The following is a 20,621-nucleotide window of genomic DNA, read 5'->3' as shown; positions in this document are numbered from 1 at the left end:
AGACCTTGGCCATGGAGGTGCAGTAGGAATACAACTAAGGAAGTAGAAACCATTTTAGCCTTGAGGGTGATGACCCTTCCAGAAGTCCTGGAGAAGTTTACCCGTTCATGGTTCACAAACCGGATGGACACCGGTAGATTTTGCATTAGATTTCAGAAGGTTAATAAAATCTCCAAGTCTGATGCCTATTCCCATGCCTGGACGGTCAATTTACTAGGAGAGCTTGGGACAGGCGACATACCTGTCCTCCATTGACTTGACCAAGGCTATTGGCCAAATTAAATGAGACATGAGGATAAGGAAAGAGAAAACAGTGTTTGCGACCCCGAAAGGGACTATTTCAGTTTAACACGTATGCCTTCGGGTTGCATGGTGCCGCTTGCCACCTTCCAAAGGCCATGAACATAACTTAAAAGACTTGCAGAACTTTGCTGCAGCTTACATAGGCTGCTACATCATCTATAGTACAACTCGTGGGAAGAACCACTTGAACACTGAACGCAGGTGCTGGTAGCCTTGAGGAATGGGTTGGGGCCTAACGGTTAAATCCTAGAAGTGTGCCATTGCATGCAAGCAGGTAAAATATTTGGGGCACTCGGTAGGACAGGGTAATAAACCTTTGATGGACAAAGTGTCAAAATACCGGACTGGGGCATTCCCCAGGACTACGAAACAAAGTAGGCAGTTTTTGGGATTGGTAGGTACTATAGCCGCGTCATTAACCTCATTTGCGCATATCGCCTGTCCCTTGACGAAAACTTGACGAAGAGAAGGACAGCCTCGGAGAGGAGATGGGGCAGGGAGGAACAAAAGCTCTGGATACTCTTAAAAGCACATTGGTTTCTAGTTTCCCAGTCATTAAGGGCCCCAGAAGGATTTTTCTAAACCATTTGTCATGCAGATATGCTTCTGAGGTTGGTTTAGGGCAGTCCTCTCACACGTGGGGCGGATGGGGAACCACCCCGTGTTGTTCCTTAGTAAGAAACTAAAGGAAGCAGAGAAAAAGTATGCAGCATTGAAAGGGAGGGCCATTAGCATTAAATGGGCAATCACTATAATTAAAGTACTTACTTGTGGGGGCACCTTTTCAGCTAGTCACGGATTCATGCCCCTTTAACCTGGTAGCTTCATGAAAGATACCAACCCGGGATAACCCGGTGGTATTATGGCGTTACAACCGTATGCGTTTTACGATACACCATAGCAGGATTGTTGCTGCTAACGCTGATTTTTTTTCCCGACCTGCACCTGGACCGCTCCCCCATCACCAACTCTCTTGGCCGGTGGGGTTGTGTAGGGAAGTAGGACTGAGGGAAGAGGGAGTTGGAGGGGAGGGAGCTATCAGTGGATGGAAGCCAGGAAGGGATATCGAGAGGGGGAAGAAAAGAGGCGGAGCCGACCGAGCGAGATAAAAGGAGATGGGCAGGTGTGCGCGGGAGGACGGAGACGCGGAAGCGGGGGACGCGGTGAGGCGGTTTCGGCGAGGGAAAGAGAGCGTGGGTCCATAGTCCCGGCGAGTTGGAGACGGGTCTTACAGACCCGGTTAGCCCTCGAGCCCCTTGGGCTCATTGAGTCCGTCCAAACTTCGTGACCCCAGAGGAGAGGAAAGGTGAATTCCCTTTCCTGGAGGCAGAAGGGTGGGAAAAGGCTTTCCCTCCCCTAGTTTGTGAATGAGTGGTGGGACAGCAAAGGGGAGCGTTGGGAAACCAGGCCCGAAACCAGAAGCTGGGAGAAGGGCCAGACCGGGAACCTTGGACGAAGCATTCGGCGGAGACCCGAAGCTCATAGGCTACGTGCCCTTACCAAGGACCTACCTTCGGAGCCTGTGTACAAAAGACTGTGTATATAGTTGGAAACACGACTGTGTCAGGTTAACACAAGAACTTTGTTCTCACCTGTTTGTATTATAAAGAGCACTATAGTGCAAGTCAAAACCCAAGTCTCTCCCGTAAGTTTGTTACTCTTCCAAGTGACTTAGCCCCAGGTACTACAAGGTCCCATCATGCAACCCGCTGCACCGCCCCGCCCCACATAAGGTTCAAAGGCTCCCTAACATAAAATTCTCGATTCTCAGTTATTTTTCAATATACTTTTAGCTCTATCACCCCCTGTATTCTTATCTCTAGCCACATATAATATTAAGGAATGTGAGTTATCTGCCTAAGAAATCTGCAGTCAGTAGATAAAATTGGTTGCTGGGGTATAGACTCAGCTGTTTCTTTTATATAACTGGAAGGGCCGCAGGAGTTTCTTAAAGACAGGTGGATACCGCCTCACTGGTGAGACTCGTTCTTCCTCCCGACACCAGAATTTGTCTTGGGCAATCGGTTGTTTTAATAGCAGGCTGTTAGCCACACCCCCAGCAGGGCAAAAGGAGTTCTTACAGCCAGGTGGATACAAAATTGTAGCTACACATGGAGGTTGAATGCAACAGGACCATTCTGCTGAGGGAAGGTATTTGATAGCAGAACAAGGAGGGGAAACAGGCCTTTGAGCAACCAAGATCTTCTCTAAGAGAATTGAGAACAGAGAGTTGATCTGAGATGTAGTAGACTGCATGGACAGGTAGACAAATGTTCTGCTGGCAAATGCTATTCTGACCTCACACTATTGGCAGACATTGTGTCTAGTGAGATGCCTAACTCACATTAAACCAAATCTTCAAGTTGTACATCAGTGGCAAAATATAAGAGGTCTTGCAGGCAGAATTCCAGCTCCGACTATCTGTCACCAGGTTCTCATGGAAAGGAAACACATAAGAATGGAAAGTTAAAGATAACTGTTAGAGTGCAAAAATAACAACTACCATTTTCAACATAGACAACCTAGTGCCTCTGCTGGAGTTTTGCACAGATCAAACTGTATTTCTTCAAGAAGAAAAAGAGAAACCCATTCTTTGAGGTCATAATTTTTGGTTACAGAAAATTCAAAATTCAAAAGGCATCTCCAATTAATTGTTCCAAGTAGTAGAGGATAAACAAGATACTAACTATGGTGGGGTACAGACCCGCGCTTTGCGGCGTGTCTGCCGCCGCCAGCCAGAAGGTCCCGGGGGAGCCGGACCTTAGGACGGCCCGACTCCCGCGCGGACCGAAAAAAGAAGCTCCAAAATGGAGCTTCTTTTTGCGTCGCGTTTGCGACGTAGCGAGGCGCCACAGGGGCGCACTCGCTACGTCAGCAGCGGCGCGAAGCGTTCTGGACGCTGTGCGTCCGCTACGTTAAAGATGGCGGGCCCCCTGAGAAGGGGCGCCGCCATCTTGTCGGACGGAGTCCGTTACTAGGCATGGGGCGTCTAAAAGAGACGCCCCTTTTTTTAAAATGGGACGTCCGGAGGACGTCCCAAATGGCAATGTAGAAAAAGCCCCTAAAAAAAAAGTTTTGGGAAACCAGAAAAAAAAAATATTCTTAAAAATGCCAGTGACTCTTTATAAAAGCATCTGTGACTTACGAGCTACATCCAAGCCCAATAGAATTTCTTGACTGCTTTTTGATTGCATTCTGACTTGCTTTCAAATGTACTGGCCAGGGAAAGATAGTAAGAAAAACCACACTCTCCAATTTTCCTTCAAAAATTGCACTTAACTAGGAAAACAAAGAAATTGGTTTTTTTTTTTAAAAAAAGAAAAGAAAACGAAATAATCACCCTCTTTCTAAAAGACATACTTGTTATATTCAAGCTGTTAGGTTATTTCCACAAAACAGTGCCGAATGTACCTGAAGAGTGTGTAGTCTTACAGTGAGCAATATATTGTGGGTGAGGATACAGAATGAGCGTGCTTTGATCTCCCTGTAGAACTTAATAGTTTTCGTTCAACAAGTGAAATCTACATGTTTAAGTGTATATGTCACCGTGAAGATGGATAGCTTTTGCAAAGCCTGTTTGTTTACTTTGTGCAATACAATCGCCCTCATTTTCCAGACTTGGAATCCGCATCCCTTGAAAATACGCGAGGGGTAAATGGAGGGTGACAACCATGTGGTGCATGCCTGAGGCACACTGCCATTGGAGTCAAAAGGGATCCAATATCAGCCATTTTCCATTTTTTGTGGGGGGATCCGGAATGGATCCCCCGCGAAAAAACAGAGGGGTAACTATATGTTAAAATTAATTTAAGAGTTCAATAGGCACATCCATCCCTCTTCCCCATATATTCCTGGTGATAATGCCAATCTAAAGCAGCAGCATTCCATGGGACAACTCATCCTGAACTGATCATGTTGATGAAGGAAACTTAATAGGCACTTGAAGTGGTGTTGAGATTTTTTTTCAATGTGGGGGCAATGGCCATTGTCTAAACACATCTTTTAAAAAAGATCCCACTCTTAATGTTACTGTTACTGCCATCTATAAAGATAATTCACAGGTAACTCACTGCTAAGAAGTTACCATTGCTACGTATTATTATTATGCCATTGGAAAATGCAGATGAATGCCTCTCTGGTTTTCTCAAATGGCCAGTTTAGATATTTCATCTCAGAAATGCTGAGGAAAAATGACAAGTGACATTACAAAGGAATCCTTACTGGCTACAGCACATGGAAACTACTCACATAGACCCTTCCTTATGGCCTTCTCATTGTTAGATTGAGTTAGTACACACACTCAGGAATGGTAAGGTAAAGCAGCCCATTCCTGCCCCACTGAAACCTTAGTGAATTACAGACAATAACAACTTACTCCAAAGTGTATTAGTTACCAAAGTGGAATCTTTTGAACAGTTATTTGGTAACTAATTGTTTTTCAGAAGTATGTTGTAACTAGTTCCTTTTTTTTCTCCGCACTCTGAAATGAAAAGTAAAACTTTATATTATAAAACATATAATAGAAAACATGGGGCTTCTATACAGCCCTTTGGGACGTCCGGAGGACGTCCCATTTAAAAAAGGGGCGTCTCTTATAGACGCCCTGTGCCTAGTACGGACTCCGTCCGTACAAGATGGCGCCGGCCCTTCTACCTGGCCGGCGCCATCTTTACGTACTGGACGCATAGCGTCCAGACGTGTCGCGCCGCTTGTGACGTAGCGAGCGCGCCCTGGGCGCTCGCTACGTCGCCAACGCGACTTGAAAAGAAGCTCCCTTTTGTGAGCTTCTTTTTTCGGTCCGCGCGGGAGTCGGGCCGTCTGAAGGCTCCGGCTCCCCTGCGGACCTACCTGGCGGCGGCCCCTGTACCCGCCCTAGACTACCAGTTGTTTCCAGGTGCAGTGCTGGTCATGAATTATAAAGTTCTGTTATGTGAAAGCCTGTATCTCCCCATATTAGCCTGCCCAAGTTTTAAAACCTTGGAGAAAGATTTTCACTTGCTCTTACCTCTTCAGAGGCACATTTGGAGGGGGGCATGGAGAGAGACTTCTCGATAACAGTGCCCAGGCTTTGGAACTCTCTGCCAGGGGAAAACAGGTTTGTCACCTTCTGCTCACCTTCTGCCGTAAGTAAAGACTCTATTTGGATATGTTTGGGGACTAAGTGCCATGTGAAAAGCTTTTGAAGGGGTGCATGTGCTGCATGATGTTTTGTTCTTTAAATGTTCCTATGGTTTAAATGGTTTTATATCATTTTAAAGCATTAAATGTTTTTAATGGTTTTAATATGGTATCCCATTTAACTGAGTTTTTACTTTTTTATACTAATTTTAAATTCACATATTTTATTTTAACTCATGTGCAGCTACCTGAAGTTACATTTGGGAGAAAGAAGTGATTTATGTTAATAAATAGATTAATATAACATAGTATTTCAGTATTATTATCCAAACAGCTCCAAAATAGGAAGACTAAAACAAGAGAGACAGACAGTGTTTTCCCACTTTCGCTAAACAAAACATTGTAAATGGATTGATACAACCAGCTTTAAGAATTTAAGCCCTTACCAAGAGGCTTAGATTCTAAAAAGACCTAATACAAATAGGAAAAAAGGGGAATGGGAGGGGTGGGGTGGGAAATTTCCCCTTATATGCACTCTGATTAAATGTACTAATATTAATAATGTGTCCCTCTGAAATCAGTAGGCTTACCTCACAGCAGAACATTAATACATTATACCAGGGACGTAGCTAGGATTTTAGAAGAAGAGGGGGGTCCAGGCTAATTGCCACCATTATTAATGGGGCTTGGGTGCAGCGGTGCAGCAGCACACACCATTCAATTTTTCTAATGGAAGGGGGGGTCCAGACCCCAAGAACCCCCGCCTTGGCTACGTCCCTGATTATACCATAGTATCTAGATCAGTGCTAGTCAAAATGGTGGTTCCTGGACTAGTGCAAGTCTCTGAGCAAGTGGCCGCTGGTCCCAGGAGGGTTTCCAGGAACAAATGAAACACACTGTGCACAACAAAACAAATATAGTTGGTCATCCACATCAGATTGTCAGACAGCACTGATCTAGATTCTTAATAATGTAGGTAGGAGTGGGCAACTGCAGGAAGATAAGGGGTGAAATAATCCCCCAGAAGATTAATTAGTCATGTTACCATCATTTCTCTTGTCAATACTCAATGTGTGCCCCACAGATACCCTCTAGTGGTACTGGGACACTCGTCCTCATGTTTTCATTCCTTCTAGAATGAAGGCCAAGGAAAGGACTTCTATGGGGATTATTCAGACAGTAAAAATATCCAGGATGAATCCAGGTTGAATCTCTGTTGTTCACATGCATCCTAAGTGTGCCCAATTAAGTTTTTTGGAGGGATTCCAAAAATCCCACTTAACCCCGGATAATCAAACCAGGTTTTTATGGCAGTGTGAATCACCACTACAAATAGGCCTGTATGTTTGAATGCTTTCAAATACATTCACATCACCGACTCTGTTCAGTGCAGGCACGGTGAGCACCTGAAACTCACAGAGATGTGGTTCCATAGTGTGAATAACAAACCCGGCATGCATGAGTGGATTATTTCCATTGTTCCACTAAAAAAATGATATGTGATGACCCCTTGACAACAGGAAATAAGTACAAAATACTGTTGGTCTTTTTTTAAAAAATGCCTCTCTTTGACCTAAAAGGGAGTGGCAGAGAAAGTATGGTGAAAATGCATCCCCTAGCCCTAGAAAGCATTTGAGGTCAAAAGGTGGGGAAAGACAAAAAATGGGCATGGGGGCCACATGCAGTCCCTGGCACACATTTTGCCACTCCCTGATGTAGGTCCATTTCTAGGTCTTTTTATGAACCACTCTTTCTAAATTATAAAGCTACTAATTTTCAAATGTGCCATTCTTCCCCTGAGATGTGTATTTGTAAATGATTTAATTTAATTTTAATTTGCCACTGGCAGTTGGAGTGCTGTTTTTGAATGCTAGTTTTTCAGCTGTAGTGAATATTAAACAGAAAGAGTAAAGTATTTCATGGGAAGTGGCAAAGTGCAAAGTGCACACTGTTCTATGTTTCATCTATTGCCTATAAAGAACTGGAATAATGACTAGTATATACCATTTACGCAGCATAATTATTGCTGAAGAAAGGATGGTGTTGAGAGGTATTTCAAGTGAAAGTGTTCTTTGTCTCATCTAGGGATGTATTACAGCTGTGTATCAGTTCATGTACATTCATAGACCTCAATTTATTATCAGCAGCATCTAAGATATAGATAAATCTTTGCAGCAGCCAGCACCACTTACAGAACTGTGCACGTAGACAGCTCTGTCCAAAAACAGGGAGGCAGGGGCGACAGTGAGCATAGGGGATACTTCTCTCCATATTAAAGTCATTATTGACTCTCCTCTCCTTCCACTCCCTGGATTATAATCCACAGAGAAGACATAATATTTCCAAAAATAAAGTGTGGATAAGAACGAGCCTTTTCACTCTATTCCATCTCCACATCTCTGGAGAAGATAACTGATGAAATAAACAAAGCAGTCTTAATTTTCTTGTTATTAACTGTTTCTATTAAGAAGGCCTATGAATGCGGACCTCCAAGTCACTCTATTCTTAACTAATCTCTCAGTTTTTACAGATTCATAGCTGTGGCTTCTCTGATTAAATCTATCCATCTGGAATGTGGTTTTCCTTTTTTCCCTATTGCTCTCAATTTTATCCAAGCATTATAGTATTTTATAAGTCCTTTCTTCTCATGATATAGCCAAAATCAATAAACTCAGTTCAGTTATCTTGGTTCTAGCAGAGTTTGGGCTGATTTGCTCTAGAATGCATCCATTGGTCCTTTAGCAGTCTATGGTACAGTGGAGCCTCATCTGACACTTGAGCTCCCCCCCCCCCGCCCCACCCCCCGCGAATCAAAACATGATATACTTGAGCTCTATTCAATATAATGGGGCTCAGGCGTGGTGGTGCAGCGGTGCATGCACACCATGGCGTGTGTGCCATTATTTGTATGCACCACGGCTTCAGCATAAGCTGAAAGTGAGCATAGTGCGCCCCCGCTATGGTACAGGCACACTGTATTCTACAAACTTTCCCCAGTACCACACATCAAATTAGTTCTCCCCCCCCCCCCATCAGCTGTATTCACTGTTCAGCTTCACAAGCAGACATAGAAATAGGAAATATAATGGCACAGACAACCTAAATTCAATTTAATTAAATATTGAGGCCACCAACAGATGACCCCCCCCAAGGGCAGTTAGGGCCACCCTGGAGCTGGTTGCCCCAGAGTCGCAGCACGCACATGCCCTGGCCCAATCACTCTGTCTGTGGACCAAATAGGAATGGAAAAAATCTGATCGGTTTGGGTCAGTAAAGGGCTGCCTTAGGAACCCCACCACAGTCCCGGGTGGCTTCAAAGCTGCTCTGGGGGCATGCAGGTGAAAAAACTCCATGCCCTCAGAGCAGCTTGAAGCCTCCCCCATCTGATGTCAGGACAGCTTCGGGTGTCTTGGGGGCATGAGGTCCAAAACATCATGCCTCCAAGCCAGTGGAAGCCAGCTTTATGGCCTTTCTGTTTCAGCCCATTATTACACTAGTTCCTTCATAGCTGCCCTTCCAAGTATAAGTCTTCTTCTGATTTCTTGATTTTTACATTTATAAAAGAGGGAAGCAAAAGGACTGAAAGAGTCTTGTGACACTTCTAATATTATTTTAGTATGAACTTTATGGGTTACATCTACTTCCTCAGATGCACTGATGGGGCACAATGTCAAGTTCAAGTATCAATGTCCATTTACTTAGTTGTGGTGGTGGGATCAGATTGAAATGAGCAATGGTTACACTTGTCATAAACCTTCAGAGCTTAATTATAAACATTTCAACATTCATAGGCTAACATTGGGTGCAAGCTATAAATTGTCTCGAAGTGTGTAAGTAATGCATTTTATTCAATTAAAATAATCTTAAAATAATCTTGATAATTTACAGATATTGTTTAAAAAATACCTTAGTCCCCCTCCCTTCCACATTCAGTATAAGCTCCTGCTGTCGACATTTAAACCCTCCATGGACTGGCCCCTCCTTATTATCAGACCTTCTTTCTCCTCACCTTCCCACCAGGGCCCTCCGTTCTGGTAGTCAAGGGTTCCTGCTCAGCCCAGGATTCCTCTGCCCCATCCCGGATTCGCCCCCTTTTCACTTGCTGCCCCTCACTCCTGGAACCTTCTTCTCCCACAAGCAAGAGCCATCACTTCTGTAACCAGTTCAAACGGAGTTGAAAACCATCCTGTTCAGAGAAGCCTTCCCAGGCATTGCATAATGTCGCTTACTATTTGATGTTCTTTTGGTGCCTGTATCTAACCATTTCCTGTATTGCTATGTACTGTTATGATATCCTACTGAGAGTATGTATTTCCCTGGAAAATGATTAACATCCATTATGAACCAAGCCCTCCCTCCAGTCCATCGCCTTGGTCCAGGCCTCGGCGGTAGAAGAGGAAAATGCTGACCTCTTACCCTTTCCCTCCACCACCCCTTCTCCTTCGTGTTCATGTCTTTTAGATTGTAAGCCAGAGGACAGGATCCGTCTAGCTAAAAAGATGTATGTACAGCGCGAGTATAAATTTACAGCGGCTTCATAAAAAAAGGTTAATAATAATAATAATAATGTAAACACCACAATTCTACAATGTTGAAGAAACATATCTGTACAGGAGGCCATACATTTATGAAGAGACGAATAACAGCCTATCAGCAAGGATGTTCCATCTTTCAGCTCATTCTTTTGTCAATCCCAAGTGTTTCTCTTTCAAAAATGTAATAGAAAGTAATTTATAAATCGATGAGCAGTGCAACAATTGTCTCAACAAGTTCCTTTTCCCATATTGTAACAGGTAATGGCAATAAGTGTTTTGCAAAAACAGTAGTAGGTTAAAGGGAATGAGTTACTTTTAAAAAGTAGTTTCCCAAATTCTGCTTAGAAGCTTAGTAGCTCAGGCAGCCTGTATTTACCCAGACTTTATCAGCAGTACAGTATGTAGGTATGGGGGGGGGCATGTTACAAGAAATGGGAAGAACTATTCAGATCTATACTATGAAAATGATTCAAGAAAACTAGTATTTTCATCTACACGTCTTAATAATGTTCTTTCCCCTCATGTGACCTATTCTGTAGTCTAGAACTTTGAATATGCCATTAAATTTAGCAGCAACAGGGGCAGATGTTGTCCATCTCAGCAGGATGCTGAATACGTTCCAGAACTTTAAAGAATTTAACCAATATACAGTGCGCCCATGTCATACGCGGGTGCGCTATACGCAGCTTTCAGCTTACACTGAAAGCTGCAGGATATACAGGAAATACATCATGTGTCACATGCATGAGCCCCATTATTTTCAATGGGGTTTGAGCATAAGTGGAACTTGTCTTACACGGGGGGTCCAGAATGTATCCCCAGCATAAGGCAAGGAAACACTGTATGTTGAACCTATTTAGAGGAAAGGCCTCTCTATACATTGGACAGTTCCTCATTTTGTCATTTAATTAATCATCTATAACAAATGAGTCATTACTCATGCCATTGCCATTCTCAGGGTGGGGGGAGGTTTTGAAATTTTGCCCATTTTGAACTACTGACTTTTTAAAGGACGAATTATATAAGTGGAATTTGTTTTGTTTGTTGTGTGCCTTCAAGTTGTTTCCAATTTATGGCAACCCTAAGGTGAACCTATCATGGTGTTTTCTTGGCAAGATTTGTTCAAAGGAGGGTTGCCATTGTAACCCGGTGGATTTTATGGCTGAGATGGGAATCTAACCCTGGTCTCCAGAGTTATAATCCAACAATCAAAACACTACGCCATCTGGCTTTCAAAAATGGAATGCAGGATCTCAATGACAGCCAACAGCCCCACTGATGGAAATCTGTTCTGCTAATGAAAGGGGTGTAGCAGAATGATGTTTCCAGCCCCTACTTTCAGCAATCTGCAATTTGACAATCAGAAGTGGGATCACTGTTGCAGGTCCTCATCCCACTACAATTGCTGCTGGGAAGGCACTGGAAACATTTTTCTGCTGCATTCCATTCACCAGCAAAACAAACCGCCATTGCTCAGTGCAGTTGTCAACCCTTTGTATACTGGTATGAAATCTCAGATATTGAGGCATCAATAAATAAATTAGAAATTACGGAAATTACAGTTCAGAGTGCTGGTTTTAAACTGAGAGAACTGGAGACATAAAATGTTAGCTATTGAAAATAACTATAAAGTTTTACTGTCCTTTATGATATAGACGATATGGATTTTGAGAATTAAAATTTTGACTAACAACTTTTTGGTTTAGTGAATGGATTATTTGTTACATAATCTGTTTTTATCACTGTATCTATTAGGAAAAGTATTTGAATGCTAGATGATAGCAGTTCTATGCATTTTTCCTTTATCACAATCTAAAAAAGAAACCTTAGCAAAGGCATACAAAGACTGGATAGCAATTGCTTACAGGTTTTAAAAAAGATGTGCTTCTCTCACCACAATTTTAGGTAAGAAAAGATATTTTTATTATATTCTTCTCTATATGATTGATAGTCTTCATTGTTAGTGCCATCCTTATGAAAGGCATTTTGTCACTCTCAATAAGTACATATATTTTTAGAGATCCACACAAAAAAGAACACCATAAAAAAGATGCATTTGTCTTTTTTAAAACAACAACAACACTGAAAGGCTTATGTTGCAGACAGACACCAAATACAAAAGTCAGCAATCATGCATAAACCAGAATTTCACAGTGCAAACATATGCAGGCAGGCCCCAGTGTTACAAGAAAATCCAAACTATAATAAATTGTACATATTTATATGCCAGTTTTTGATGCAAATATGTGTGGCTTTTCTGCATGTAAAATTAGGATTTTTATGGAAGAAAAAAATGGGAGTGGCAGGTTAGGACACTGAAAAATATATCATTTTAGGACAAACACAAAGCTTCAAACTAAGCTATGGACCCTCCCTGTTGGAATTCACAGATAAGATAGAAAGGTGGGATATAATTTACATAAATAAATAGGATTCACAGAACCCATTCATGCAGTAATAATGTAACATGATTCCCATAGGATTAATTGCTATTGATTCCATGAAGTAAAAATATTGGATGTTTCCACTGAATCACCTTATGTCGTAACAGATGCAATCACTATATTATGGGAATACACAATTAGCATTTCAGAGAAGCTCATGAATTGTTGTACTAGAAGACTAAATTCCATAATTCACCTCATGATTCTTGAATACATTCATTTTAGAAAAGATGTTTTTCACTCAGTGAAAAAAAAAAGGAAAATACTGATTTTGACATTCTGACAGATACTGTAGACAATTAGTCATCATAGTTCATTGTAAGGTGATACAGTACAATTTCAGCAATCACTAAAAGACACATTTATCTTCCATATGGAACATAAATAACAGCAGAAAAATTAGAAGAATAAAAGAACTAGATACTCCTCTTGTTAGAAAAACAGTAGCTTTGTGAAGACCTTTTCCTTCTGCCAAAAATTTATATTTTGTTATGTAGAAAGATTGATTGTGGATAGAGCCAAAACTCGTAATCAATGAGCAGAAATGTGAAGAGATCCTTATTATGAAGCGATGCTCATATATCAGTTCAAACTACAGGATTCCTTACAGGTCTATTACTGGCCATTTCACACTGCGCTGGTTATTTGGGTTAGTCCAAGATCATTGGATACTTCTTGGCCAGGAGAACAGTAAGATGACATTTCCACGACTAGTCATACTGGCTTGTTTGTACCATCAGCATCCCTGGTATAGACAGGTTCTTGAATAGCACTTCGAACTCTGGTGGTGCTCTGTCTATCTGTCTTTGTCTTGAAAGGAAAGCAGAAATCTTTGAAACACCGCTTGAAATTTTCATCCAGAAAAGCATACAGGATAGGATTTAGACTGCTATTGGTGTAACCTAATGCAATGCAGAAATAATAGCTAGAAATGGCTGCAGTACTATGGGACACATCTCCAAGAGCTTCAACTAATACAAAAATGTGTATTGGGGTCCAGCAGATAATGAAAACTGCAACCACAACAAGCACCAATCTGGTGATGCGACGGAGGTTTCGGTCTTTTTCTCGCGATCCCGACAAAAGTCTTACACTCTTCAAGCGCATAATCATCAGAGTATAGCAAACAACTATAATTAGCACTGGTATAATAAATGCAAAGACAAAGACACAAATTTTCATAAAAATGTCCCACCACTCATAGTCATCATCTGGAAACTGCAAAGAACATTCAGTACTTGCTGTGTCTGTATCTGTCAATGAAAGAAGAAGAAAGGGCATAAACAAGTTAAGTAGACATAGATTTAGAGTAAAATAAATAGATTTTATTATGGCTCAAAAACTATAGTCATTTTGACCAGTCAAATGCTGTAGGGCTTGGTCCTACAAGACCAGTATATCAGGCATAGGTTCCTTCTTTCCCCTGCCAATTACTCTTTCTTGCTAAATTACCACTAGGCAAGGAGTACTACAAGCAAGTAAAACCAATAGACAAGTATCCTGTTTTTAGTGGTAATAAAGCAATTTGGGAAAGGGATGGAGTGTGGCCTTTACTAGAGGTCAGACCAGAGCTTTTGACAGTTGCTGACAGCTTCTTTGTTAATCAAAATTATATAAAGCATATTATCTAAAAAGAATTTCAAATAAAATAGTCAGAAGACTGAGCATTAGTAGTATTCTGGATGCTGGACACTTGTCTTGGGGTGAGTCTAAGGTGTTTATCACACTATACTCTTAACGAGCTACTATTCCAGTGTGACTCCTCTAGCTGCCTCCTGCTGCAAGCTTCCTCCTGCTGCATTCTGGGATTGGCAGTTTTAAGGGGGGTATTTAGAATTCTCAGGCAGAGAATTCTAAATACTCCTCATTAAACTGCCAATCCCAGAATCAGCAGGAGGCAGCCTAGAGGAGTCACACTGGGAATAGTAGCTCGTTAAGAGTTAGTGTGGATAAAATTATGACCCAGAAGCTTCTCCACCCATGGTGAGAAACAGATATAATCACTTTGCTTACTATTTCTGACATGTTTCCCCAGTTCAGTGAAAAAGAGATGTATAATTTCTCACAATCTTCACAGACTATTTTGCATAAAATGGATTAAGAAAGCAGAGTATCCTGGTTCAGTGGGGTCTTTTACACCAGTGCAAACTCTATTGGGAACAGCCTAAATACTGGGAAGGCATTGAAGTAAGAAAGATCAGGCGGATTAGTCATGTTCAGGACATAGATGGGGGGGGGGGCACTAAAAATACCAGATGCTCTATTTCATAGAAAAGCAATGGCAAACTACAATGAGGATTTCTTTCCGAGAGAACTGTATGAAAATCTTAGGATCCCCCAAAGACAATAGGAAACCTGAGGTACTTATACACACACACACAACCACACGAGAGCGAGAGAGAGAGAGCGGAATCCTTTGAATGACACAACTGAAGTTAGGAATGCTTCCCAGCTAATTCCAACCTTTAAATTCCAGTCCATTATCCTCGTACATTCCACAGTTTGTTAAACCATTATATCAATCTGATTTTAGCTGATTTTAGTGGGTTGAACCTTTGCAGCCTTACAAATTTATTGCAAATAGAGGTTTATGTCTCTACTACAGGCCATTCTGTACTCTCTAATGAACTAGCACTCTTTTTCATTACAGTTGTTACTTGAGAGACAGTCATTTTTAGAAGGGTGGTCTGTTAAGTAATGAGGGGAAACACGTGAGAGGAGATGCATGACTGAGAGAGATTTACAGTGCAGGAAGGAAGAAAATCTATATAGTGCTACTTACTCCAGCCTTCTTGACTGAATAAATTGCCTAATAGTTTGCTCCTTTCAGACATACTGTTCCAGCTGCCCCCATACACACCAGAGGACATTCACACCCTATTTGTTATTAAATGGATAAGCACATCACAGAAAACGTAAAGTTGCTGCTAGAAATTCCAGCAAAAGGATCCACTTAGTTGCTTGTTGGTGATGTAACCCATAGGAAAATCGCAGGATTGGCCGCCCGCCTCCCTGGGCAGGCCGCTTTGCCGACGAGAGCCGGCAGGAAGTGTCGCGCCCCAGCATGCCTTGCTGGGCGGCCCTGGGCGCCTATTGGTGGCCGGAGTAAAGGGGCGTTGGTACTTCCGCCGCGCCACTCTAAGGCACCAGATCGCTCTATGGCAGTTGGTTCCCGTTCCTCCAGGGCAGTCCATTGGCTGGGCGCCCTGGAGGGGGGCGACGCCATTTTGTTTGGCCGGGTGCCAGGCCTATTAGTCACACTGGAAGGCCCCGGCACCTTTTGCCTTTTGGCTCTCCACCCTCCTCTCCTTGGGTTGATGGTTTTTGTCACAGCTTAGGGCGGCAACATCGTCCTGGATTGATGGTGTGGGTTACCAGGGCTATGGAGCACTGGTTTGGGAGTCATTCGGGACCCGGGCAAACAGGGCATGTGTTTGGCCATTGTGGGGGCACAACAAGGGTGAGCCTCCCGGTGACTAGGGGCTTAGGAATAAGCGAGCGGCTGGTGGTGGATGCCAGTCGGCGTTCCTTAGTCCCTAGGTCATCCAATGCCTGGCGGTTAGCAGGCAAGCGGTTTATCGATCAACCATGGGGTTGTTCAATTTTCTCAGATCCTGCCCTTATGCTTTGTGTCAACCCTACCATTTGTTTGCTGTTTAATAAAGTTGTGCGCCTTTCTTACAGCTTGGCTCATGTTTTCTTCCAGCCGGCCTCCCAGGCAATGGAATTACCTCACTGACAGCTAGTTCCACACCATTATCAGAGGTTATATGATGGCCTGGGAACTCTTAGCCAACACATCACTTGGGTCTCATGCCAGGGAGAAAGGCAGGATAAAATTTGAATAAATAAATAAAATAAGGAATCAATATTTCTGACTGTGACATTGAAGCACATAACACTAAGGCATTTTCCAATTCCTCTCTCAAAATTAACTGATTCAATGGATTCGATTTATATCCTGTGTTTCCCGCAAAGGGGAGATTTCAGATTGTTCTAAATAATATTAAATTGAAAAGAAAAAAGATTCACTTAAGACACAGAAGATCAATAAAGCAGAATTAAATTAAAAACCAAAAAGAAAGCAATTAAAACTCATTTTTAAAAAAAAGCATCTCTAAGGAAAGCTGAGTGTCATTCCACTGGTAAACAACACTTGTCCTCAGTAGCTGAAAATCTGAGGAATAGAGAAGTCCTTACCAGTCTACAGAAGAAAAAAATTGCAGCGGGAGACAGTTTCGTAGGGAGTACAGAGCCTGGGACCACTAAAAAAGTCCACCCCCTAACATCACAACGAATATAACTCCAATCTGGTTGGCCGTAAGGAAGGCCTTCCTCTCTAAGTATCAAAAATAATTAAGATCTGGAATCACATCCATAAGACTAGAATAAAACCTGCTAATATAGTGGCCTAATAGATAGAAGCTGACATATCTAAGACAGCAGTGGAATGTGGTCTGGTAGGGATAGCCAAACACGTGTATCACAGCATAAAATCCATCTCAAAAGCAAACTCAATATGGCCTTGATATACTTTTTAAAAAATATGGACACACCTCAAAAATAATTGTGCATATCTGTCCAGACTAAATTTTAAAATGTTATTAATAAACAGTGATTATTACCAAAGGGCTAGCCCAAGACATTTTGTGCCTGGGATGAACTAGAAAACCCACTCCGAGTAATGATTCAGACAGGACCAAAAAGTCAGAATATTCTGGCACATGAGATAGAAAAAAACAATCCCCCTCTCTTACAATAAATAAATAATAATACATTAAATAACTGATTACTTGCTGCTATCTGCTACCTAAAGTAGCTGCTTCATTCTTTTAAGGGGAGGGCCAGCCTTATCACAATCCCCCCACCAAACAGTCTGTACTCACCTCTCCGACCTTGTGCCTCCAGGACTATGGCTGAATGCCCACGATGATGATAAGAGCCAGCTACACACTATTGATTATCTTTGCCTCAGAGGAGTCGGAAGTCTAGTGCCTTCCGGGGTGACAGACAGCAATGTCGATCACCACTCCTCATGGTCAGGGTGAATTTGCTGGTAAACTGTTATCGTTAGTCACTTGACATGACAATTTACCGGCACATCCCCAAATGGCCAAGAGTTCATTACCTACTCAGTCCTTGGAAAGGCCTTGTCTGCTGGTACCGAGAGCATCTGCCCGAGCCAAATTCAAAAATATAGCTGTTGTTGCTGTCTTCATCTTTGTGTACCTAGCAACCAAGAGAATGTTTTATATGTTAATATCCCCATAAGTCCGCTTGGTAAGAGTACATTCTCGGGCGTGGAAGTCCATTACTTATAAATGAATAATGGGGCGAAGAGAGTTGCTTTCTGTGAAAGCTTTTCGACCACACAACCACACACACACCGTACTAATCTTCTCAGTGATTTTTGGTGTTCACTGGTAGGGGTAGAAATGTTTTTCTGTTGTGAGCTAACATCCACCCCTGCATTTCTAAAGCACTGGCAAATAGATCCTGCCTCTCCATGCCTGCACTGCAGCTCTTTCATTTTGCCTGCTCAGCAATCGCAGAAGAGATACCTGACTGACCTCCCCCTTGGCCATCTGCACTTTCTAAGTAATCTGACGAATCTTTTTTTCATCTTCCTCATTGCTGATTCCACACATCTCAGACCGATTATACTGTAAGAGTTGAGCTTTTAATAAGATGGAACAAGACAATAAGATGTATCAAAATCTGTGTCATTACCTTAGACCAGAATTCTTTGAAGGGTCATGACTAATGGAAAGCCATTGATACAATGGTATCACTCAATCTGGATCCAACCCAGTATGTCCATTATTTACAATGTTGACTGTTCTGAAAGTAGCATGTTTCTCTTTATAAGACAAACAAAGATCTGCCAACTCTATTTTTTTACAAAAAAAAACATCCTGAGATATTAAACTGCGTGGGATACCCAATGTTTTTTTATGGTTGCTAAGCCATTGGATATGATTCCTTTCAGAACAGCAGACAGAATAGAAATGGAGGAACAAATTAAATAATTTCTTACCTAATTCACTACTTAGGAGTTTATTCAAATGAGACAATTTCTCTTGAATTCGATATGAAAAGAATAGTGGGGCCAGAAAGTATTAATTATGAATGTAATTGCATTCGAAATGGCTTCAGTTGACTGAAAACAAGGCATGGGCCATTGCCCGGAATTTTGCGTTTGATCACACAATAACGTGATGGAAACCACATGACTTGCGTTAGTTTTACTGACTTCCCATTGCCTGGAATTTGGTTTAGTGGGGTTATCATGCATAACCGTTTAAAACTCACGATTGCGTTCATGATTATACTCCATTTCCTGTCTGATACACCTCCTTTACAACTGTGATTGGCTAAGATTCGGCATGTTGAGAGAAAAAAATGCCTGGAGGAAAAGTGGAGAGGGGAACTAAGATACTTGCTTACTCAACAGCAGGGGGGGGGGGAGGAAATTTGGGGGTGGCATATCAAACCTTCACTGCCGGGCCAAACTGGTTTGTAGAACCAATCTGGGTGAGGCAGGGGGAACCGTCCAATAAAAAGCATTGTATGTACAGCGCTGGGAAATTTTACACGTCTGATAATAAAGGATAATAAAATTAATAATAATAAATAATAATAATAATAATAATAATAATCATAATAATAATAATTTACAAACAAGACTCCCTGGGCATTTATCTAGGTTTGCACTTCCTTCTATACTGTATATTCTCTTTTGTTCTTTCAACAATTTACCTGTCGCCCACTGCTATGTTACCAATTAAGTTTTACTGCCATGCAGAACTAAATTATAAGTGATTTAATTAGATTATGCAAATTAGTCAAGTTCTCTATGTGGCTAGATATCTTTTCATCAAATTAAATCAAAACAGCTAAATGAGGACATTAATTTTCTTGTTGGAGGCCAAGTCGCTCCATCCACAACATTTTTTCTTCTTTTGCTGGAACTCTCACCATTCTCTACTCCTTTCTCTTGCTCTCTCTTTTGTCCTGTTTTTAGAAAATTATTCCCCATCCTATAATATTCGTGTTTATTATTATTGCTTGCATTACCAAAAAGTTAAATGGATTAACTTAATGAGTGATCATGACACTCAACTCTACTAATTAATATTTTGGTCTATAAGATTATACAATCCACATCTGCAACACACCAGTAGTCACTGCACAGGCAACTTGCAGGTTTTTCTCAGGCAACTTGACGATGCATATACATACATACATACATAATACATACACCACACACACACAGCCATTTGCCACTGCTTCCTCTTTCCCCCCAGAATTCCCAAAATCTCAGTCCGGCTTGAGTGTCAGGGTTTGTCTTCTCTTTCCCAGTCCCTCATAGAAGCCAGAACCATTTTTTTCTTTGCACTGCACCACCTAATGTGGATGCTTTGAATCTTTCAATCTTTATAATCATTAGAATCATAGAATCATAGATTGGAAGAGACCGCAAAGGGCCAATCGTCCACCCCCTGCCATGCAGGACTCCAGATCAAAGCATTCGTCGACAGATGGCATCCAGCCTCTGTTTGAAGTGTGTTTCCATGTTCGACAGCCCTACTGTCAGGAAATTCTCCTAATGTTGAGGTGGCATCTTCTTTTCGTAGCTTGCATCCATTGCTCCGGGTTCCTAGCTCTGGAGCGCAGAAAACAAGTTTGTCCCTCCTCAATATGACATCCCTTCAAGTATTTAACCAGTATCATATCATACCTCTTACCCTTCTCTTCTCCAGGCGAAACATCCCCCAGCTCCATGAGTCGTTTCCTCATAGGGCAGGGTTTCCAGACTTCCACCATCTTAGTCGACCTCATTTGGACACGCTCAGTTCTCAATGTCCTTTTGATGTGGTGCCCAGAACTGGACACAATATTCCAGGTGGGGCATGACCAGAGCAGAATATAGTGGCACTTTACTTCCCTGGACTAGATTACTATACTTCATTGATTGCAGCCCTAAAAATCGCCTTGGCCTGTTAGCCTGCCGCATCACACTGTGACCATCATGTTCAACTTGTGGTCTACTTGGATCCTAGATCCTTTCACATGTTGTCTCCTTAAGCCAGGTGTCTCCCATCCTATATCTGTGCATTTCATTTTTTCGCCCTAAGTGCAGTCCTTACATTTTCCCTGTGAAGTTCATTCTGTTAGCTCTGGCCCAGCTTTCTAGTCTATTCAGGTTCATTTTGAATTT

General features: G+C 42.0%; 2 protein-coding genes across 2 annotated transcripts in view; one reads left to right on the top strand and one right to left on the bottom strand.

Annotated features, from left to right (window-relative positions):
• LOC121929126 (kappa-type opioid receptor-like) overlaps positions 1 to 20,621 on the top strand; it is a 39,914-nt gene that overhangs the window by 5,526 nt on the left and 13,767 nt on the right. The window lies entirely within an intron of this gene.
• On the bottom strand, positions 11,957 to 17,634 carry OPRK1 (opioid receptor kappa 1). The gene is given in 6 exon segments (XM_042465872.1): positions 11,957 to 13,653; positions 15,237 to 15,277; positions 17,329 to 17,383; positions 17,386 to 17,492; positions 17,494 to 17,549; positions 17,551 to 17,634. Coding segments are annotated over 6 exon segments (867 nt in total). The 5' UTR covers positions 17,620 to 17,634; the 3' UTR covers positions 11,957 to 13,114.

Source organism: Sceloporus undulatus, chromosome 4 (assembly GCF_019175285.1).
Source record: "Sceloporus undulatus isolate JIND9_A2432 ecotype Alabama chromosome 4, SceUnd_v1.1, whole genome shotgun sequence".
NCBI lineage: Eukaryota > Metazoa > Chordata > Lepidosauria > Squamata > Phrynosomatidae > Sceloporus > Sceloporus undulatus.
This window is presented reverse-complemented; position numbering and strand designations above follow the sequence as displayed.